The sequence below is a fragment of the Somniosus microcephalus genome, chromosome 19, assembly GCF_052327205.1.
Source record: "Somniosus microcephalus isolate GS21.2 chromosome 19, FLI_Smic_1.0, whole genome shotgun sequence".
In the NCBI taxonomy this organism is placed as follows: Eukaryota; Metazoa; Chordata; class Chondrichthyes; order Squaliformes; family Somniosidae; genus Somniosus; species Somniosus microcephalus.
The window spans coordinates 15044447-15068939 of NC_141005.1; the positions used below are offsets into that span (position 1 = coordinate 15044447).

Consider the following 24493-nt stretch of genomic DNA (forward strand, 5'->3'; position numbering starts at 1 on the left):
AGCCCCCATAAATGTGTGTATATTATATATATACAAATATTATCTATGTGCACATTATATACACATAATAATATAATACAAATACACATACATATTTTCTATACATTATACACATATATGCGTGCATATTATATACACACAATTATTATAGGTGCAAATTATATACATACAATAATATAAATACACAATATAATATACAGTAACACATTAAAGAAGCGAACAGATATAAGGAGCCCCCGCCTATGATTGGGTGCAGCTGCAATGCTGCCTGCCCTGATTGGCCGGGCGCCGGCGCCGGGCACACGGGGAAGCGCGCTGATTGGCGGGGTGCGCACGGGGAGGCTCGGTGATTGGTCGGAGGGTGGGGGGGGCCGCACGGAGAAGCTCGTTGATTGGCGAGAAGGCGCACGGGGGAAGCTCGTTGATTGGCGGAGGAGCCGCACGGGGACGCTCGTTGATTGGCGGGGAGCCGCACGGGGGAAGCACGTTGATTGGCAAGGGGGTCGGGGAAGCTCGTTGATTGGCGGGAAGGCGTAGGGGAAGCATGCTGATTGGCCAGGGAGGGGGGACCCGCACAGGAAAACGCGCTGATTGGACTGGGGGGGGGGGGTCGGGCCGGCGCACGGCCGACAGGAAGCGCGTTACTCGCCGGTCATTGTGGGAAGGCAAGGATAATCAAGATGGCGGGCAGCAAGCGGCTCATGAAGGTAAAAGTCGGCCGCGTCCCTCCCTCTTGTACAATGTGTGTGTGAGGGAAGGAAAAGACCGTCCAACAAAAAACCCGTGCGGTTAAAAAAATAAACAAAAGAGGGGAAAAAAGGATCTATATGTGGAGGAGGTGGGGTTGAAAATGAACAGGAATGTGAGGCGGGGGTGGCTGGTTTGTGCGGGGAGCCGGCCTGTGAGGGAAGATGGAGCCGGCTGGCGGGGAGGGGGATAGGCCGAGGCCGCTCGGGGGAGAGAGGGGTCCGGGTCTGGGACGGGAGGCCATTATAAAGCGAAACCCGGGCGGGGGGGGTAAATTTTTAAAAAAGCGATGCGTCAAGATGCACCCCCAGGCCCCGGGGGCCCGCTCGCCGCGCCCTCCGTCCCCCTTATAACCGATAGCTCCACTTGGTTTTATTGAGCTTAATAATGGCGGCGGGTGGCAGAGAGGGTTTTTTTTTTTTGGAAATATTTTCAAGATTTCTTGCTCTCTGTTGAGGCGACGCCGCACACGGTGCCGGGCTCGATGCGCCGCTCGATTTCCAATCCCTCCTCACCCTTCCCCCCCAGTACTGGGGAGCGGGTTCCTTCCTTCTCCGCTCTCTCTGCCCGCCTTAAACAGCAATACATATTTTTCTGGTTGCTGTTAAATGTATTTTTTTTTTAATTGGGAAATCCTTTCTCTTTCCCCTCCCTCCCCAGCGGCAGGTTGAGTGAGAGAGAAGGAGGGAGAGAAGAAAACGTGCTTTTTGGGGCTTTGACTCAGCAGTTTCAGGGGACCACCTGGCTCACTGCATCCAGGGGACATTTGTGGGTTTTTTTTTTACTTCCCCCCCCCCCCCCCCCCCTCTCTCTCTCCTACCTGACTCCTTTTGCCTCCCGTTTCAGAATTTAATATCGGGTGGGATTTTTTGTGGTAGAGGGGTTGGGGGGAAAAAAGGTCAGGCTAACAGGCGCTCACCGTTATTAACAGTGGGAATCAGGCCAGTAACTTCCAGCAGTGGCACATGCACAGTTTAAACATGCAATTCCTACAGATTTTAATTATTGGAGATTAAAAAAAAATAATTATCTATCTTTTCGCTCGCTTTTTTTTTGCTTTCTGTACCTGATTTGACATTGTAATCACTATTCTAACTTGAAATCCCTATTCTAACCAGACTGATACCTGGGATGGCAGGAATGACGTATGAGGAGAGATTGGGCTTATACTCGCTGGAGTTTAGAAGAATGAGAGGAGATCTCATTGAAACTTATAAAATTCTAACAGGACTGGACAGACTAGACGCAGGAAGGATGTTCCCGATGGCCGGGGAGTCCAGAACCAGGGGTCACAGTCTAAGGATAAGGGGTAAGCCATTTAGGACTGAGATGAGGAGGAATTTCTTCACCCAGAGAGTGGTGAACCTGTGGAGTTCTCTAATTGGCCTCAACTGCCTTCTGTGGTAATTAAATATATTCAAGAAGGAGTTGGATATATTTCTTAAGGCTCAAGGGATATGGGGAGAAAGCAGGGACAGGGTACTGAATTTGGATGATCAGCCATGATCTCATTAAATGGTGGAGCAGACTCGGGCCGAATGGCTTGTTTCTATGTTTGACACTTCCTGGTTCAGACTGCACTGCTTGTTTCTAATGATTCTTCAATCTGGTTGGTTAAGGAGATGATGCACGGTTGCTTGCCATGTTCACGCAGGTACCAGGCGTTCTGCAGAGGGCGCTGTGCTTTTTGGAATAGTTGGCTGACAGCAACTCCCAGTGCAAATTTAACAAAATCTGGCCCATTAAGCCCCCATTCTTGCACAGGAGAATTTCTTTTAGATCCAGACATTTGTAGGAAATGTTGGATCCTTTTTATTAAAAAAAAGAAAACCACCGTAACTTCAGTTTGAATAGCCGCTTAAAACTGTTTGTCACATGAAATATGTATATATATATACATTCCGGAGTCGCTGGCAAGGAACGGCCCAGCATTTTATTGCCCATCCCTAGTTGCCCTGAGAAGGGCTTTTTGAACTGCTGCATTTCTTTGTTGGGGCTTTGATGCAACCCACAGGCTAGGCCACTTGAGGGCAAAGAGCAGAATGCTTTTTATTTCACAGAAAATGCTGGAAACGCTCAGCAGGTCAGTCAGCATCACTTCAGAGGGCGGTTAAGTGGCAGCCATGTTGGTGTGGGGCTGGAGTTGCACGGGCCAGACCGGGTAAGGACTGCAGGTTTCTTTCCCTAAATAACATTAGCGAACCAGTTGGATTTTGACAAGAATCATGCAGCTTCGCGTCCACTTTCGCTGAAGCAAGCATTTTATTTCCAGAATTAAAAAAAAAAAACTGAATTCAAAATCTCACTGCTGTGGTGGAACCCATTATAATACTTTATTTAAGAACATAACATAAGAAATAGGAGCAGGAGTAGGCCAATCGGCCTCTCGAGCCTGCTCCGCCATTCAATAAGATCATGGCTGATCTGATCCTAACCGCCAATCCACTATCACAGAACCATCTCCTGAATCTAATAGAATTAGACACACGAAATAGGAGCAGGATCAGGCTACACGGCCCCTGGGCCCGCTCTGCAACCCACAGGGCCATGACCGATCCGGACCTAGACTCATGTCCAAATTCCTGCCTGCTCCCCGTAACCCTTAATTCCCTTTACTTCTAGGAAACTGTCTATTTCTGTTTTAAATTTATGTAATGATGTAGCTTCTACAGCTTTTTGGGGCAGCATATTCCATGGACCTACCACCCTCGAGTGAAGTAGTTCCTCATCTCAGTTTTGAAAGAGCAGCCCCTTATTCTAAGACTATGCCCCCTAGTTCTAGTTTCACCCATCATCTGGAACATCCTCCCTGCATCCACCCGATCCAACCCCTTCACAATCTTAAATGTTTCAATAAGATTGCCTCTCATTCTTCTGAACTCCAATGAGTAGAGTCCCAATCTACTCAACCTCTCCTCATATGTCCATCCCCTCATCCCCGGGATTAACCGAGTGAACCTTCTTTGTACTGACTCGAGAGCAAGTATGTCTTTTCTTAAGTATGGACACCAAAACTATACGCAGTATTCCAGGTGCGGTCTCACCAATACCTTGTACAACTGAAGCAATACCTCCCTATTTTTATATTCTATCCCCCTAGCAATGAAAGCCAACATTCCATTGGCCGCCTTAATCACTTGCTGCACCTGCATACTAACCTTTTGAGTTTTGTGCACCAGGACCCCCAGATCCCTTTGTACTTCAGTACTTTCCAGTTTCTTGCCATTAAGATAATAACTTGCTCTACGATTTTTCCTGCCAAAGTGCATAACCTCACACTTTCCAGTATTGTATTCCATCTGCCAAATCTCTGCCCACTTACTTAGCCCGTCTATGTCCCTTTGCAGGTTTTTTATGTCCTCCTCACTCACTACTTTCCCTCCCATCTTAGTATCATCTGCAAACTTTGATATGTTACACTCGGTCCCCTCCTCCAAATTGTTAATATAGATTGTAAAGAGTTGGGGACCCAGCACTGACCCCTGCGGAACACCACTGGTTACTGATTGCCAGTCTGAGAATGAACCATTTATCCCAACTCTCTGCCTTCTGTTAGATAGCCAATCCTCGATCCATGCCAGAATATTACCCCCAATCCCGTGATTTTTTATCTTAAGCAATAATCTTTTGTGTGGCACCTTGTTACTGCAGTGTTATGTACTAATTTATTACTTAATCTGTAAGATTAATTAACCAATGTGTAACTCCAATTTTATGTTTGCGAATCTTCATAGTTCGGTATTAATTTCTATCTATAGTAAACATGCTTCTTGTCCCTTCAGGCATACGTGTCTGAAGCGGTGCCTATTCAAATGCACAATTCATGTATTCAGAATAATTTCCTCAATCAAACGCAAGTAAAATGGTGCTGCAACTTTTTAATGTGGTTCAAATCTTGTTTGCAGCAAAACTAGGAAATGAATATGCTATAGTAGCGAGGTTAAAATGTAAGAAGTGCATCACCTAAGCAAGGGTTCTAAGCAAAGCTTTTTATTCATTATTAAATAAGCTGGACTCATACATTTTAAGCGAATTTGCTCCACACTTAGAATCTTGCAGAGTCTTTTCATCTTAGAGAAAATCAAAGGTGACCAGGCGTGTTCATTAGAACATAAGAAATAGGAGTCGGCCATTCGGCCCCTCGAGCCTGCTCCGCCATTCAATAAGATCATGGCTGACCTTTGACCTCAACTCCACTTTCCTGCCCAAATAGAAAGATGGCACCTCCAACTGTGCAACATTCCCGCAGCACTGCACTGGAGTGTCAACCGAGAATTCTGTGCTCAAGTCTCTGGAGTTTGGCTTGAACTCACAGCCTTCTGACTGAGGTGAGAGGACTACCCACTGAGACATGGCTGACACAATTCCTTGGGGAATCACCCCTCCTACTGACAGCAGTGTGTTTGATTCACCATCTCCTGATTAGAATGACTGTTTCTGGGTTATGTGACTATAATACCATCAAATATCTGTTAGAAAAAAGTGGAATGCAAAAATAGGTGAATGATTCTAGATTACAAGCATTCTCAAGTTTGTGGGCAAGTTTTAACCTCCATCTTGCTTTGTAAAAAAAAAAAATCAGTGATCTATATATTTCTAATTCTAATGCAAAGTTTTATAATAAGACAAACCTTTTCACAACCACAGGTTTAAGAAACTAATTGCAGGTGCGATGTGGTCTAAAGTTCAGCTTGCTTTGCCTTGAATGGTGTGGCATAGACTATAGATAAAGCTTTCAAAATGGATGTCATCACTATATCACATGTTGCTATTAGTTTAATATCAGATGATAGCTTAGTAAATCCTACCAAAGCATTCTGTGGACTTGGATTAAGAGTTTCTAAATATGCTATTTTAGCCACTTTTGGAAAAATAAAAATAAAATTGTCCGCAGGGAATGAAATCCACTGATACTAAAATATTTAATGTTTAAGATTAGAGTTCTAAATAAAGGTATACATTTGTCATAGTATTTCTTTAAATCAAATTTGAGTATTTATTTGGAAAAGGGGTCTAAAAAACATTGTTGGCAACTGTTCTACTTGGAGTTATAATAAAATTAGGATCTGCCATCATTTGAAGTCTTTTGCATTAAGCAGTTTCTTTCACTTTCCTACCCTCTTCCTATGGTTCCAAGAATGCTGGTTGTTCTCTGGAATCGTGTCCCTGTGGCCATTCTACACATGAACCTAGACAGTGAATATTGGGTGTGCTATGTGACTGTTGGGGAAGGGGTGGGGGTTGGCAGAAGGAGGGAAGAGAATCACAGACGAGCCATGCCCTCATCTCGCTTGATGCCCACACGTGTACAATTTCCAGCAGGGATTAGGAACGGGAGCGCCGGCTGGGTGTAGGTTGATAGATTTTTGTTAGGTAAGGGTATTAAGGGATATGAATCAAAGGACGGTAAAGGGTTGAATTACAGATCAGCCGTGATCTAATTGAATGGCGCAGCAGGCTCAAAGGGATGAATAGCCTACTCATGTTCCTTTGACACCCAGCTTTACCTAAAATCAGCACAAAAATCTAGGCTGACACTCCAGGGCAGTACTGACGGAGTGCTGCACTGTCGGAGGTGCTGTCTTTCGGATGAGACGTTAAACCGTGGCCCTGTCTGTCCCCTCGGGTAAAAGATCACGTGGCAGTATTTCGACGAAGAGCAGGGGAGTTCTCCCCGGTGTCCTGGCCAATATTTATCCCTCAATCAACATCTCTAAAAACAGATTATCTAGCCATTATCACATTGCTGTTTGTGGGAGCTTGCTGTGCGCAGATTGGCTGCCACGTTTCCCACATTACAACAGTGACTACATGTCAAAGTATTTCATTGGCTGTAAAGCGCTTTGGGACGTCCCGAGGTCGCGAAAGGTGCGATATAAATGCAAGCCTTTTTAATTGTTCTTGGCCTAAGTGAATCGAGGTTAATTGTAGCATCCATACTGGCACCTCGGCTGAAATCATCTAACTGCACAGACTGGGAATCAAAGCAGGGACCTGGGGAAAGGTTCACACTGATTTTTATCAACTGAGCCAAAAATATAGAATTGTACAAATCGAACTCGAGTCCTTTTGCTGTATTTAGAGAAATGACCTTTGTTCAAACTTTATCGTGTAAAATTCTACAGTGCTTCTGCCAGTGACGACTGCACTCTGCAAGTATACATGACAATTTCAGTTGTGAATTACTACTAGAAACTTTCTGATCTATCAGCGTTCAGAAACTTTCATGAGCAGTGACCATTATGATTATCTCAGCTTCAATTCATCTTGCACAACCTTCACACAATGTCATCTGGTGCTTGGCGCCCAGTACTGCTACCTCCATCAAATATGTGCTAATGGTGCTATAAATCAGCACCAAGTTTAATTATATGAAGTTCTGAGTGAAGGGCAAAGTGCATGGATTCTTGGGGTAGATATCTCCATAAATAAAATTTAGCAATCGATGAAAACTGTCCATTCAAGCACTCCACCACCAAGCGCCAGCTACTAAAAATGCAAGTAGCCAAAGAGTGATGAGGTAGTACGCATATCAGTGAGATGGTTGCCAGTGAATGGATGTACAAAATGGAATAGTTTTGAGAAGGAAATGGACCAATCTGTCCCAACAAACTTAATCTTAATTGTTTAAAAACCTGTGAAAAGTATAAATTTCCAGTTTAGTGATTGTCAAATTTGCTCCGTAATCAAGAAACGGACAGAGTACCACTTGCACATGGTGTTTGACTGCAATTTGTGTGCTCTTGATTTAATTGGGTGGACTGTTGTATGTATTATAAATATATGGTTAGAATTCAGTGGTAAAGAAGTATGCAACAGACTGATTTTAACTGATTCTTGATTGATAATGCCGCGCTCCAATTCCTTTCCTCTTGTCCATCTCCATAGGATAGAGTTCATGTTTCATTTGTCTGCCTGAATGCAATTGGTGCATCTCCAGCAATGGCTCCTCTTCCCACCCCTGCATCAGCACCTCTAGTCTCCCAGGCCCCCTTTCCTGATCTACACGCTGTCGCTCAATAGCATATGCAGGCACATGCTGATGACATCCAACTCTACCTCTCCTACTTTCTTTGACTCCCTCGATCGCCTCCATTCTCTGATTGCTTGCCTGGCATTAGATCCTGGACGTGCCATAATTTCAGCTCAATCTTGAGAAGACCAAAGGCATTATCTTTGGTTTCCATCCTGGATTCCACTCCCTTGATACTGTCATTCTCTCTGGCCATCTCTCAGGCTGAACCAGACTGCTCATCATTGTGGGTTATATCTGATCTTCAGCTGCGCTTTTAACCCCCACATCCTGTCTGTCACCAAGATCGTTTACTTCTACCATTGCTGTCGCTGCCAAACATCTTGCAAACGCCTTGTTACTCCCAAACTTGACTAATCACATGCCCTCCTTGCTTGCTGGCCACCCTCCATAAACTCATGTCCAAACCTCTGCTGCCTGTGTCCTGTTCTGCAGTGAGTCTCGTTCGTTCATCACCCCTCTCCTCGTTGACCTTCACTGTTTTCCCCATTCCTGAATATATTAAACTTCAATTCACTTTGCGATTACTCCACCCCAGCTCTGCAGCTCCCCCAGTATTTGAACCCTTCCTGAAAGCTCCGCTCCTCTCATTCTGGCCTTCTATAGATCCCCTCGGTTCCTTTCACTCCATCATTTGTAAGCAACAAATTGCATAAGTCCTGGAGTCTATTGATTCTTTTTGGAGCCGGACAAATCTTATTTTAAGAAGTCTGCAACTGTCTTGGAATGGCGATGGCCAAATGGAAATTTGACTGCGTATTTGAGATTTTTTTTTGAGTTCGCAGCGCCAACACTTTATGAAAAATCCAGGGTTTCGTGTGCAGTGCTAATTTATATTGCATGTTATATCATCTGTTTAAAGTATGTTCTATATTTGACAAAATGTCAATATTGAGAGGGATGACATTTAAACTTTCACAGTGACATTTGCAGACTGTCTGCAGTTTGTACGTCAATTTAGGTCTCATTTACATACGAATTTTACTTGTCCAAGCTTTGCTGTGAGCAGAATACACAGCTGGAGACAATATTCCCTGTGTGCTGCACTTTGTTCTGCGCGGCCTGTTTCTTTTAATACGCGATCTCTAAGTTTTTGTGCGTGGTGTGGTATTTATACAATGTATAAGCCGACGAGCGGCCTGCACGGGACCTTTGAGATTGCCGCGCACCTTAGCGGGCACATTGGCTGTAGACCCTGATTTGTAACTTGTCGTGCTGGTCATAGTTCACTTGTGATAGCACTGAGTTATTAGGTTAGCTCGCTTGTCTGATGGAAATTGTGTCCTGTGGACCATCTATCGTTTATCTATCTAGCCCGAACACATTTTAAAATAATTGTCAAATTCCAGCTGTGACCACTGTAGATTTTTGTATCGGGTTGTATTCTGGCATGTGAGCTGTCAGATGAAATATCCTGGGAAACTGTTAGTTACTTACACTGAAGTACTGCCCCACCCTCGGAGAGTATTTCTGCTTGTGCACAGCGCAGCCCTGCACATTTTAATGGCTGGAAACCATTTTTTTTTTAATGAAATCTCAAAATAAAAATATATGTTGACAATCCTGGCTTCCCTTCCACTTCAGCTACTGAGTGGCAAAGAAGCCAATAGTTGCTTCGTATCAGTAATGGCTGCCACTTGGAAAATGTTCACCGTGAAACAACATGCTTTTAAGGTGTTAATCCAGTATTGGTTTGCAGTGGGACTCGGCTAGTGGAGAACTGCTCTATTTATAATATAGTTTTAAGTATCTACCCCCTTTGCCTACCAGTACACGATCCAGTGTCCTGTTTAGTTTATATTTGCATATATTTGATATGGTTCAAAGTTCTTGCATTTAGCATGGCAGCAAAGATAAGCAAACTAATCACCCTGTATAAATTAAAATTCACCTTCCCTCAAAGGACCAGCAGGTGGGGGGGGGGGGAAATTGCTTAATGTTGTGCGTATCCCAATAGCAACAGATTTTAACCTTGTTCCTTCGCAGCGACTACAGAGCATTGGTAACAAAATCACTAAGAAAAGATGGACTGGATAAAGCAAAAAGTTCATAAGGGGCGTTAATGGCTAAATGCACCTCTGTGCCATACAGACCAGAAAGGCCAATGTTTCGACTCCTGGTCAATGGGTGTCTAAAGGAGGAAAATGAAACCCTCCTGATTATTACCACTGCTTGAAATATACATCTGTGGACATTGGGTAAGGGCAAGATTAGACTCCGCTGTGATGCATCTGTAGTTGAATAGTCTGCAAACACTTGTTGTCCAAGCTCACTTATGAAGAATGGACACGGGGTGAAGTACTGTTCACCCATGTGGCCTGTCCATCTTTACGGTCTACCACTTTGGGGGGGGGGGGGGGGGGGGGAAAGGGTCAAAGGGACAAAATTAAAAAAAAAAAATTATTATATTGAAACAAGGTTTTCTTGTCACAAATATAAATTGCGAACAAAGTTTGCCCATTTAACCCATCCTTCGGTAGAAACCTATCGCATACATTCCACCTATCGTGGCAACTAACTTCCTCCATTACCCTACCTAGAGATTATTCTGGTTAATAATTATCTATATAGTGTTTCTTAATATCAGTCCTCATCTTGCATTTATTGGTTTGTGCCTCTATCTCCTTGCCTTGCTGTCATGGTTTAACTTGGAATAGTGCCATGGATTTACCTTTTCTATCCCACTTAGTAACTTGCACACCTCCTATAAGGTCTCCTCTCTGCCTCTTCACGATTGAGGAGCCTGAGCTTTTCTAACCTGCCCTCGTAACTCTGAGCTCTGACACTGGGCATCAGCTTTATGCATTTCTCTGCACTGCTCCTGGGCGTGGCCATTTCTGCTGTGACTCACTGACGAGAACTGACCATTATTCAAGATGCAGCCTGACTAGAACAGTATACCACTTAAGCACAGCTACTTCAAACTTGCACTCCACTGATGCGACAATATAGTTCAGCGTGTTAGTTTTATTGATTACTGCTTCACGTCCGTGGTGGCCAACACGTGGCATTCGACCTTTGGATTTCATAGTGCGGTTGCCTACAGCTGCAGTCACAAGCACTGTGCTCGGGGATTAGGAAGTGCCGTTTTCCTTGAGCGAGACTGGGAGTTCAGGGTCTTGGCTTTTTTTTTTGACAAGCGGTGAGCAGCAGGCAGCGCTGGCAATGCAACTAAAATGAAAAGCATCAAGAGAGGAGCAGCAAACTGGATTCTAGGATCCAGGTGTGCCACAGAATCATAAAGGAATTGCTTTTAGTTTCCTCGTGTGTCAATTTATTATAAAGAATCATAAAACATTACCGCGTGGGAACAGACCATACGACCCATCAAATTTATGCTGGTGTTTTTCCCCTCGAGCCACCTACTCTAATCACATTTTCATGCAAGCTGCCCTTCCCCTTCATTCTTGCCAGAATTGGAGCTCCTTTTCTTTGAGTACTAAGACCTTACTAAGTACCGAGAATTGAAGTCCCCAAATCTTATCGATAAAGCAACTTTTCTGTTGGGAATTATTGAACTACTTGAAGATGACCAGATTGAAGCCAATTCTGAACTTTCAAGGGCTATATCATGTAAGTATCCGAGTAGCAAGACCGCTTCCTTTCATTTGATTTCTGTGTTCACTTCCCATGTGTGTAACAAAAAAAACTCTTCCTCCTATAAAATCAAAGTATGGCTCTTCTCTCATTGATTCTCATTTCAGAGTTTTGTTCACGTACAGCTGTGTACAAACTTTATGTAAAAAAGGAACAAAAGCCATATTGCATTATTTCCTATCTTGTGGAATGCAAGCATATTATTGTTGTGGTTTTAATGTGAATATGATTGCCATCAGTATTGCAGCGATTATTGTAGATTTTGGAAACTAGTAGCATTCAATTTTAAAAAAAATTGTTAACTACTCAACAACAAAAAAGTGGATGTATTCAGCCACTTTTCACAAGTTGGCTCCTTGACTATATGGCGACTGGTAGAGGGAAAGGAATGAACAAACGCTGTCTCCTGCTGTAGCACAGTTCTCAGTATTCTACCTGTGTTTTTACAGGAACTTGATGAAATCCGCTCGTCTGGAATGAAGAATTTCCGTAATATCCAAGTGGATGACACAAATGTATTCTATTGGCAAGGACTTATTGTTCCTGTAAGTAGGCGGCACACGCATTCTCCAATAATAGTTTTGTAATTGATAATTATTTGGTTCTTTGTAATGTTAATTCTTTTCAAATCTCTCTCCACTATTAATTTCAAGTCAATATTTTAATGCGCAAAACATTTGGCCAAATTCCAGAGATTAAATACCCACTGGTAATGGTTCGATGTTGCCATTTTTTTTCCCTAAAAAGTGGGCCTGCTGGAATAAAAAAAAATCCATTCACCTCGTAATTTGGTTTACTGCATTTGAGCTGAATAATGGGATCATTATATTACTGTGTGCACATCAAAGTGATATAATGCCAAGAGGTGTGAGCTGGCCCTGTGTTGCATTGTACAGTTACTGGTCTGAAATCCATAGCAGTAGAGTAGCTAGTCCCTATTTCCGAACTTCAAAGAGACGGCAGGTGACCAACTTAGCTCCACTGTTTATTGCACATGGATGTTTATGTTCCAAGGTTAGCTCTGTGATGTTGCGTATGCTGCAGGGATGGAAATTATGCTCAATTTAATTATCCAATTGTATGATATAATTTAGAAAATGTGCAAGTTGTTTAATTTGGCAAACGTGCTGTCGCGGCCTCATTGCCAGGGGCTTGTGTTTTAGAGGAAGCCATGATTAAAGTCTTCAGACACTGGGTTCATAATGAGCTTTATGTTGCTGGATTTGAAGAATCTTCAAATGACTTGTCAGTAGTGGGATTATTGAATAGTGTAGTAACTTGCAGTAAGTATTTACCAATCAAATGTTTTGTTTCATAAAATGTGAACAGTATTTATCATTGTGGAAAAATATATTGGGCAACCTATTTCGCACTGGGGTTTATTTCTAGAGGGATTGAATTGAAAAGTAGGGAAGTTATGCTAAACCTGTATCGAACCTTGGTTAGACCACACTTGGAGTACTGCGTACAGTTCTGGTCACCATATTATAAAAAGGATATAGAGGCACTGGAGAAGGTGTAGAGAAGATTTACAAGGATGATACCAGAAATGCGAGGGTGGTTACACATCAGGAAAGGATGAACAGGCTGGGTCTCTCCTCTCAAAAAAGGCTGAGGGGTGACCTAATAGAGGTCTATAAAATAATGAAAGGTTTTGATAGAGTGGATACAGAGAGAATGTTTCCACTTGTGGGGAAGAGCATAACTAGAGGCCATCAATATAAGATAGTCATCAGAAATCCAACAGGGAATTCAGAAGAAACGTCTTTACCCAAAGAGAATGTGGAACTCTACCACAGGGAGTGGTTGAAGTGAATAGTATAGATGCATTTAAGGGGGAGCTGGACAAACATATGAGGGAGAAGGGAATAGAGGGTTACGCTGATAGACTTAGATGAGTTAAAACGAGAGGAGGCTCGAGTGGAGCATGGACTGGTTGGCCGAATGGCCTGTTTAATTTCGATATACCAGCTGACCATTGCAATGTACCAGGAATTGCTTAGTTTTAAATTCTATCTCCTTCCAAGTTTCTCCTGTTTTTTTTTTTTGTTGCTCCTGTCCTGATTGTGGTCATTTGTATGATGATGTGATTTCATCAATCTTGAGTGGTTGTGCTTCCTGTGTGAGCTTGCCCAGTGAATGTTGGCGGTCGATTCAACTGTTGACAATAATAGGCCCAGGCTGTGATGTCCATCAGCCAGCACCCGAGTGTGCACTGTTGGGATTACTGGGGCCCCTGGCTGCGTTTGGTTATAATATTAATGTTGACCGGGGCTAACTTTGAATAGTGCCATGGAATCTTTAATATGCATCTAAACCACTGAACAGGGAGGTGGGTTGGGCCTCTGTTTAATGTCCCAGTCAAAGGGAGTGTCGGGTTAGTTTACAAGGTCAGGCTTCTGCTGTTTGGGTCAAAGTCATAACCTTTGACCCAAATGCCAGAGTGCGACCATAGAAGCATAGAAGATAGGAGCGGGAGTAGGCCATTCGGCCCCTCGAGCCTGCTCCACCATTCAATGAGATCATGGCTGATCATCCAAATTCAGTACCCTGTCCCTGCTTTCTCCCCATATCCCTTGATCCCTTTAGCCTTAAGAAATATATCCAACTCCTTGAATATATTTAATGAATTGGCCTCTACTGCCTTCTGTGGTAGAGAATTCCACAGGTTCACCACTCTCTGGGTGAAGAAATTCCTCCTCATCTCTGTCCTAAATGGCTTCCCCCTTATCCTTAAGACTGTGACCCCTGGTTCTGGACTCCCCGACCATCGGGAACATCCTTCCTGCATCTAGTCTGTCCAGTCCTGTCAGAATTTTATAAGTTTCAATGAGATCCCCTCTCATCTAAACTCCAGCGAGTATAAGCCCAATCGACCCAATCTCTCCTCATGCGTCATTCCTGCCATCCCAGGTATCAGTCTGGTGAATCTTCGCACCCTCCATGGCAAGAACATCCTCAGATAAGGCGACCAAAACGGCCCACAATACTCAAGATGTGGTCTCACCAAGGCCCTGTACAACTGCAGCAAGACGTCCTTGTTCCTGTACTCAAACCTTCTCGCTACGAAGGCCAACATACCATTTGCCGCCTTAACCGCCTGCTGCACCTGCATGCTTACCTTCAGCGACTGGTGCACAAGGACACCCAGGCCTCGTTGTACTTCCCCTTCTCCCAATCTATTGCCATTCAGATAATCTGCCTTCCTGTTTTTGCCACCAAAGTGGATAACGTCGCATTTATCCACGTTATATTGCATCTGCCATGCTTCTGCCCAATCTCCCAACCTGTCCAAATCATCCTGGAGTTTCTTGGCATCCTCCTCACAGCACACACGCCCACCCAGCTTTGTCTCGTCTGCAAACCTGGAGATATTACATCTAGTTCCCTCGTCTAGATCATTTAATATATATTGTGAATAGCTGGGGTCCAAGGATCGATCTCTGCGGTACCCCACTAGTCACTGCCTGCCATTCGGAAAAAGACCCGTTTATTCCAACTCTTGGCTTTCTGTCTGCCAACCTGTTCTCTATCCAAGTCACTACCTTGCCCCCAATCCCATGTGCCTTAACGTTACGCTAATCTCTTATGCGGGACCTTATCGAAAGCCTTTTGAAAGTCCAAATACACCACATCCACTGGTTCTCCCTTATCTATTCTACCAGTTACCAGCTGAGTCAAGGTGATGTTCTCCACTATCTCTTCACACTGGCCCCCCCCCCCCCCCCCCCCCCCCAAAAAAAAAAACTTTGGGGAACATAACAAATAGGAACAGGAGTAATCTATATGGTCCCTCGAGCCTGCTCCAACATTCAATAAGATCATGGCTCATACCCTTACTTTCCCGCCATATCCCCATAACCCCCCTCAATTCCCTTCGTGCCCAAAAATCTATCGCTCTCAGCCTTGAATATACTCAACGACTGAGCACCCACAGCCCTCCGAGGTAGAGAATTCCAAAGATCCACAGCCCTCCCAGAGACGAAATTTCTCATCTCAGTCCTAAATGACCGACCCCTTATCCTGAGACTGTGACCCCTAATTCTAGATTCTCCAGCCAGGGGAAACGGCCTTCAGCATCTACCCTGTCAAGCCCTCTAAGAATTTTATACGTTTCAACGAGGTCACCCTCTCATTCTTCTAAACTCTGGAGAATATAGGCTTAGTCTGCTCATTCCTCATAGGACAACCCTCTCACCCCAGGAATCAATCTAGTGAACCTCCATTACACCCCCTCTAAGGCAAGTACATCCTACCTTGGGTAAAGAGACCAAAACTGTACACCGTACTCCGGGTGTGGTCTCACCAGGGCCCTATATCATTGCAGCAAGACTTCCTTATATACTCCAACCCCCTTGCAATAAAGGCTAACATACCATTCGCCTTCCTAATTGCTTGCTGTACCTGCATGTTAACTCTGATTTGTGTACAAGGGCACCCAAATCCCTCTGCAAACCAACATTTACTGGTATCTCACTTTAAAATAAAAATAAAAACATTCTGCTTTTCTATTCCTACCAAAGTGGATAATTTCACATTTCCCCACATTCTACTCCATCTGCCACCTTCTTGCCCACTCACTTCAGCTGTCTATATCTCTGCAGCCTCTGCGTCCTCCTCACAGCCTACTTTCCCGCCTTGCTTTGTATCGTTGGCAAACTTGGATACGTTACACTCTGTCCCCTCATCTAAGTCCAAGAAGAGAATGGTAATGACTCAATTTCTTTGGTTTCTCTTCCGCCTCATCTCATTTTTGGTACTTTAGTTGTCCTTTCACTTCTTGGATCTGATTTCAGTTCTGCCTATAGTTGCTGGAAATAGTCTCCTGTTTGTAAGATTCCTACGACTGTAAATGATTCTAGGACAATATTCATGTCGTCCTTGATGCTTGTCTATCCATAGCACAAAACTACTTCCAAATGGACACACTTTGCTCGGGATGGCATGTGTGAAAAATTCATAATCGTATGGTTGTATAAAGGCTGCTGTTTTGTATATGCAAACTGTTTCTCTGTTTTTAATGATTCTGTGGAACTGATGAAACTTGGCAGTGATGATTTGAGAAGTGGCGCTGTTTTTAATGACATTGTATAACTTTAGGAAAGATTTGCTGCCTTGGTTCTTCTGGGCATACTGAACTCTAATGATCTTAAAGCTGTTTGAATATGTAAATGGAACTGTTTTGATCAGGCAGAATCACCTATGTACTTTAAAAGCAGAAGTTTAACTTGAATTTGCAAAGCAGTGGAAGGACTTTCGAGCAACGACATTGCATCTGTGCTATCAGTTATGTATTTTCATTACTTTTGATTTAATTCCATGGTATAATGCAGCCTTGGTTTCTCAAAGTAGGCAACAACAAAAAAGCCAAGCTGTATTGGAAAGCCTTTGCTTTTTTTAAAAAAAGAAAGCAGGTCAACTTTACATAGTTGACAAATTAATTTCAGCCTTGAGTTTCTTCAGATTTACATACACAGTACCTTAGTCTAGACAGGGGCTAATCATTGTCAATCTGGAGTGTCTCATCACGAGCCATGAAGAAACTGTTACTCATCACAAGCTTTTTGGGATCCTCCTAGATTTTATCTCAACATTCAAAATTTGGGACTATAATTGCCTAGGCTGTGCTGGAGCTGAAGAAAACAGTCCGTCAATGTTTGGTCTTACCAGACTATCTCTCCATTTCCCCTGCAATATCTATCCCATAACAATTTTGTTAACATTTTAGTTTGCATAAATACCTAAAATATCCATACAGTAAAGATGGGTGATTCAAAGCCTTTAAAGGTGGTATTCATCAAGTTGGGAAGTCTGTTTTCAACTTTAAAAATTATTTGAAGTATGGATGTGCAAGCACTTGAAGTCAATTTTCTTGAAGGACTGGACAGCGCTGATCTAAAATGAGACCAAATAAACCAACTTGCATTTGGGTTAGGTAGCTTTTTTTTTTGGTTTTCAGTTTCACCAAAACCTACCAGGATATTTCAGTTCCTTCAAGGGCTCTAAATAGCTTAGCAGCGAGCGTGCAGTTTGCTTCAGTACATTTAATACTTGTGGAACAATATGGAGGGGAAAGAAACGGCTCGTTGGTTTACTCTGCTCTCGCCGCGTAACTGGAATTTTCAGCCTTGCGTTTTCTCGAGCAAATATTCAGTATAAAAAAAACTTCAGATTATGTGCTTAAGAATTGAGTGCAGCACGAGCTACTGTGACCTACCTGAAGTGCTGAAGTATATCCATTTTTTAAAACTCATAATGCAGTCTATTTAATCTTTGTTTTTATTTGATTTTGTACTGTACTTGGAATTTTTTTTAACTTGTTGGGTGATTTTTGTCCCAGCAGCAGTTTTCACTAAAAATGGTGCTCAAGCTCCCATCTAGTTTCCCTGCTCTCCAGTGCGTTCATGATTTCTCGAAGCATATGCGGGGAAGTATTATTCATAGCTAATTCTTGTGCACTTGCGTCAGTCGATTGGACATTCGTATGGCATTGTTGCAGAAGTCACAGAGCTCAGGTTTTGCTGTCTGGGTCCTTTTCAATGGACAGCCTAGTACTCGGCCCTCCACGCTGCACTCCAGTGCATCCCAGCAAAGCCTTGATGGTATTCCTCCCTCCATTTCCAGCATAGAGCCACATATGTTCAAGGTGAGCAATGTTAAACAAAACTGCTCCGAACCAGCTGACTGACAGTTTAGCAGGCGTGCATGCAGCTTAAATATCCTTCCTGCTTCCAGCACCTCCAGCTAGTTTGGACTACTTCAGTTCGCAGTACTGCTGATTTTGACTTCCTTCACAACTGACTTTTGTCAAACAGTACTCGAAGACACACAGGACTGTTAAGTTTATACCTGCTAATGCCAGTGCCCGTGACTCCATGGAGCACTACCAACTAGGAAACTCTTGCACCACGCTGTTCTCCTTCTTCCTCCTCCTTTTCCCCTCTTCTCAATATATAACAAACACTTTTGCTTGGTAAATAAAGTTGTAAGGATACCATAAAAAGATATCTCTGGCTGTTCATGAATTCAGCTATGAATTTCATGCCTTTTGGCATTTTTGCTGTGACTAATCCAGGTGATTTTTTTTCCAAACAATAGAATTACAGTCCTAGACACACACACTAAATGCGATCCTTCAACTCTTTGTGGAGAGAATCTTACATAGAAATGGTTGCCTGATAATTCTGCCAAAGTTTGGGGGAGCACGTGAGCTGTTTGCAACTGTATATTTTAATTGTATAGAGCTTTTAGTGCTTTCAAGTTGAAACTTGCAACCAGAGGATGCAGGCTTTTCATATAAGCAGCTTTGTGTCTTGCCTTGAGTATCTGCTAAACCTTTGACGCATCACCAAATAAACATTGACATTCAGCCCGTCATCCAAGATGATTGCATGTGAAACGTTACATTCTGAGATGTGGGAGTGTGCTACAGACCTGCATGGTGCTGTTGTGTGCATTTTGGTTATCGGTTCAATCCATTCATAAGAACATAAATAGGAGCAGGAGTCGGCCATTTGGCCCTTCGAGCCTACTCCGCCATTCAATACGATCATGGCTGATCTTTGACCTCAACTCCAACATCCTGCACTATCCCCATATCCCTTGATTCCCGTAATATCCAAAAAATCTATCGATCTGTCTTGAATATACTCAATGACTGAGCCGCCACAGCCTTCTGGGGTAGAGAATTCCAAAGATTCACCACCCTCTGAGTGAAGAAATTTCCTAATTGCTTGCTGTACCTGCATGTTAACTTTCAGTGATTCGTGTACAAGGACACCCAGGTCCCTCTGAACACCAACATTTCCCAATCTCTCACCATTTAAAAAATACTCTGCTTTTCTATTTTTCCTGCCAAAGTAGATAACTTCACATTTCTCCACATTATATTCCATTTGCCATGTTCTTGCTCACTCACTTAGCCTGTTTATACCCCCTTGAAGCCTCTTTGCATCCTCCTCACAACTTACATTCCCACCCAGCTTTGTGGCATCTGCAAACTTGAATATATTATATTTGGTCCCCTCATCCAAATCATTGATATAGATTGTGAATAGCTGAGGCCTGAGCACTGATCCTTGCGGTACCTCACTAGTTACAGCCTGCCAACCCCAAAATGACCTGTTTATTTCTACTGTTTTCTGTCTGTTAACCAGCCCTCAATCCATGCTAGTATATTACCCCCAATCCCATGAGCCCTAATTTTGTACATGTACATTTATAAATGGAAGTGTTTGTGTTTTAAAATGTTTTGCTTTGGAAATATCAGCTGCATTTGTACGGAAGGGGGAAACCAAGTTCTTCAGGACTAGAAACTAGCGACAGAGCAAATATTTTGGAGAGTTTGTAGCTTAATAGTGGTTTATATAATGCTACAGTGCTATTGTTTAGAAAGCACCTTTTCATGTCCAAGTGCTTCACACAATTACTTTTTAACGGCAATGATTTGTTTGGAGGCTGAGCGTGAACTAACTACCAGGCGAGCTGCTTCAGTAACTGGTCGCTTTTAACGGTCTGAACATGTCCTCAGCTTTGTACTGCTCCCACGCACTTCAATTCCTTTTCTAATTTAAAACCGTGCTGGGGACTGGAGTCCTTGCCGGCTGTAAGCGTCCCTGTGACTTTCACCAGATCCTGTGATTTTTTTTTTCTTCTTTCTTCCCCTGCGCGCGCACGATTTTCCCACCTTAAACCACTTGTCCTATTCATAATAGGACTGATGAGCATCTTGTGGAAAAACTTCAATTTCTTAGCCTCTAGATAAAGCCATGCAGGCAGGGCATGCTGCAGAACACTAAAGTCTGATGTAACCTTCCAGTTGTGATGGTAGGGAACAACCTTTACATTTCAGTATACGCAACTTGTTTTGAGCAAGTGTTAAATCGACTAAAACACCCTGCAAGTTCTGTGGTAAGTTAATTAGAGTTCTCACGGTAGATTTTTATTAAAGCTAGAACTGGAAAACCCTAGGTTTGAAAGAAACTAGTCCAAAGGGAAGTGCTTTCAGTTATGTTTGCTTTCACTTGACTAAATTTAAGCTGGTTTGTTTGCTATTGATTTCATCAGTGAACCTCAACTGAGTTTTTTGTTTTAGATTTTCATTTGTTTTGTCATATTTGTGGTGATTATTTTCCTTAAATTTGTATTTTGCTTGAACTTGCATTCTAAACAAGTTTGTTTAGTACAAAAAATGTTTCCTAACACTTCACTTTGTTCTTTTGGTGATGATCCTAACTTTATGCTTTCTAGTTACTGACCCTAGTTGACTGGAAATAGTTTTTCCCAATTTACCTGATCAAAACCCCATATACTGTAACATTACATAGAATTACATTACACATCTGCCAATGCACTTTATTATGGTTATGTTAATGTATTACAAGCCAAATGTATGTTGAATGTTTAAATGTCTTAATCTAAATGTACACTCTCGGGAGCCGCAAGCCTACATTTCGTTGTACTGCACTTGTGCACTAACAATGACAAAGTTGATTATGATTATGAAATTATAACATGGAAACAGACCTTTTAGGCCTAACCAGTCCATGTTGCTGTTTATCGTCCACACGAACAGCAGTTCTAATCTCGTGCCCACTCTGTTCCTGCATCCTATTATTCCCCATTCTTTCATCCAGCTAATTGGCCTATTAAATGTTGACATGGTCTCTGCATCAGACACTGTCTCTGGTACAGGAAACTTTGGTTTATCCGGAGGTTAACTGTCCGGAATGCTCGAGCCACCGGCAAAAATCAGGAGCCGTTTCGTTAGTTTTTTTTTCTTTTCGTTGCTTTTTTTTTCACCAGTCAGGCTCTGCAAGGTCTTGCTGAAACTGTTACTAAGTTACAGAGACGCTTGCAAGGTACAGCCGACTGTTTGTTGCCAGATACGGAGCTCAAAATCTCCGTATGTTTCAACATTAGCGCTGGTTTGTCTGGCAGTTTTGATGGGACGGCAACAGCTCAGTGCCGGATAGCAGAAAGTTTCCTGTATTGCCTTCCACAGCCACAACCCTCTGTGAACGAGTTTCTCCTGCTGATTGTCCTGAATCTCTTGCATTCAATCATATGTGTCCCTTTACAATACACTTGAATGACTGGAAACAATCTGTTTCTATCTGCCTCTTTATTTTTAAATGCCTCTATCAAATCATCCCTTAAATCTCCTATAATATTGAACACCTCTGTCAGACCTCCTGTTAAACTGGGGCTAATTTCAGCAGAACACAGGTGGTTACCATTTTGCCTGATAATTAAAGCCTCTCATTCCCGGTATCAAATCTTTGCTGCACCGTCTCAATAGCATTGGCATCCTTCCTAAAATGGTCATCCAAAATTGAATACAGTATTCTAACTGACCTAACCAATGAATTGTACAGATTTAGTTAACAATACCTTTTGTACTCTATGCTGCTATTTATAAAACCTTGAATCCCATTTTTCAACTTCTCTCTGTTTACAGATTTATGTATCTGACCCCTAGGCGTGTCTGCTCTTTTTCCCTGAAGTTTTTCCATTTTAGTCTAAAGGTCCTCTTGAAATGTATCAGTTCACATTTCTATGCATCTGTGCAATCTACTAATCTGTCTGCTCTCCTGAATCACAGTTTTCATAGACCAGTTAACCACAGTCTCCTTTTTTGTCTGCAGATTTTGATTTTGTGCTTTTAGCTGCCTAGGCCCTAAGCTCTGGAATTCCCTTCCTATATCCTCTCTGCCTCACAACCCCTCTCTCCTTTTAAGACACTCCTTAAAACCTGCCTCTTTGACCAAGCTTTTGGTCACCTGAACTAATTTCTCCTTGTGTGGCTTGGTGTCAGATTTTGTTAACGCTCCTGTAAAGCACCTTGGAGTATTTTACTACGTTAAGGGTGCTATATAAATGCAAGTTGTACCAGAAACTAGATCATTTTTATATAATGAGCAATGATCCTAACACTAACCCCTCGGGAACACCACTGTTTGCATCTCTCAAGTCTGGAAAAACATCCATTAATCGCTGCATTCTCTTTGCTGTTCTTTAGCCAATTTCACACCCATACTACTACATTCTCTTTCAATACCATGTGTCTTAATTTTAACAAACCCCCTTATCAGATGCCTTTTTAAAAACCCCATATACATAATCCCACTGCATTTCCTTTATCAATATAGCCAGTTATTAACTCAAAGAACTCAATTAAATTAAACTTGCATTTTACAAACGTGTTAGCTGTCCTTAATTTAAGCCATCTCTTTCTAAGTCTTAATTTTATCCTGAACTATAACCCCATGAAATGTGCCTACTATTGAGGTTAGGCTGACTGTTCTGTAGTTACCAGTGATCCTTTCCTTTGAACAGAGGTGCTAAATTGGCAGTCATCTGGCACAACCTCAAATCCAAGGATATTTGAAATAATAGTCATAGCTTCTGCAATTTCCTCTTCTATACCCTTTCTTACCCACCATCGCACTTTTTTGATAATGGAGACAAAGTACACATTTAGCAAATATCCCTTCCCTTCATCCTTTGTAAGATTTATTTTTTTGCGCTCTGATCAGCTTTACTCTAATTGTTCTTTTGTGTTTATAACACTGTTTAAAAATTCACTTGCTCCTGAACATGCCAGCCGTAATTTTCTGGCATCTTTAGTGGGAACTAGTGGGCAAGTACCCAAGTTCACACCATTGCATGTCTTTCAATGCCGAGTCTATCAGTGAGGACTGTTGTTACGCACCCTGCGGAGAAGCGGGATATCTCTGACAGCAAATCACGCATTTCTGCTTTTACATGTGCGGGTGCCGGAAGTTGCTGTCCGCTTTTCTCCGTAATAACGGTGAGCGCCATTACCGTTGGTCTCCACGCAAAATCCGGGCCAATATTTTTTTTGTGCCATAATTATCTGTTTGAAAGCTTCCCATTGTTTGTCCACTATCACTTTTTCTTTCCGATTTTGTCTGAGGTAGTTCCCATTTTATAGTTTTCAAAATGGCCCTGTGCCATACAACTTTCTTACCTTTTTCCTGTAGTTGATTTGTCACAAACAGATATATTGGACTGACAGCATGCAGGATTGGTTCTTGCATGTTACTGGTACTCCTGTGGCCCAGTGGCTATTGTGACAAATAATTAGTTTTGTAAAATTGTTTAAAATGGAGGTGCTCTTTCACCAAGTACAAAATGGTGGGCTATGGACACTCTCTATGTGTGAGAACCAGAAGGTTTGTTGATTAATTAGCAAATAGTGATGATTCCCCTTGGGGGAAGGCACTGTAATTTAAATTGTTAATATATGCAGCTTCAACAGATTAATGTGATTTCCAACTGTTGTCCTGTGTCACTCGGCCTGGTTGAAATGCAGGAAAGGAAATGCAACTGTTACCGATTATTATTCCATTGCCAATCAAGGTGTAAAGATTGTTGACATTTTATTTGCATTACTTCAAAGAAATTGCTTTAGCTCAAAGAAGGTCAGGGGGAACAAATCCTTGTTCTAACTGCTAGTTTTCATTTCTGGCCTTTTAATACAAGTATAATAGTGACATAGTAAATATGGACGTTCAAATATTAAACAGCATGGGCCAATCTTAGCAGTAAAAGGTTTTGCTAAACGCAGGACTCTGGTACCATTACCTAGAATCAAATCCAAGTGCTCCACTGTTTACTGTTAAATGTCTATCGGGTTTACTTTCACCATGCAAGGAAGGCTTGACGAATCCAGGAAGTCTGCCTGTTGCTCAAGTACTGCTGAAGAATAGGAAGAGGTGATGCATGACATTGAGGGAATTCGTAAAATAAACCTGCTTCATATTAGTCAAAATGGCTGTTAAGGGTGAACAACGTAACTTGCATTTATATAGGGCCTGTATGTAAACTTCCCATGGCACTGCTGACAATGGGCTTTGACAATCAAGTCAATACAGTACACTGCAGAAAAGTGACATTCGGGTGCAACATCTTTGGCTTGCACCAGTAATGGGTCACACAACAGCAGATTCAGAAGTAGATTCTCTTGCATCAGTCTGGCCTGAACTGCAAATCCAAATGAGCAGAAAGTGGATGAATTGTTCTGTGAAATAGAGATGCTACCCGACACTCTGTTTAAAAGAAAACAAATGAACAAATAAAATTCCAGAAATG

At 42.5% G+C, this 24493-nt stretch overlaps 1 protein-coding gene across 2 annotated transcripts in view; it reads left to right on the forward strand.

The window, feature by feature from the left end:
- The first annotated feature begins 602 nt into the window (after nucleotides 1-602).
- Nucleotides 603-24493, forward strand: part of LOC147103568 (ubiquitin-conjugating enzyme E2 L3) — a 42935-nt gene continuing 19044 nt past the window's right edge. The window contains exons 1-2 of one of the 2 annotated variants that reach the window (XM_086012013.1): nucleotides 603-707; nucleotides 11827-11922. In XM_086012013.1, coding sequence (XP_085868139.1) covers nucleotides 681-707; nucleotides 11827-11922 — 123 coding nt within the window. In that variant the 5' untranslated portion in view covers nucleotides 603-680. The remainder of the gene's footprint in view (nucleotides 708-11826; nucleotides 11923-24493) is intronic. The other variant, XM_086012014.1, reaches the window with a different exon arrangement.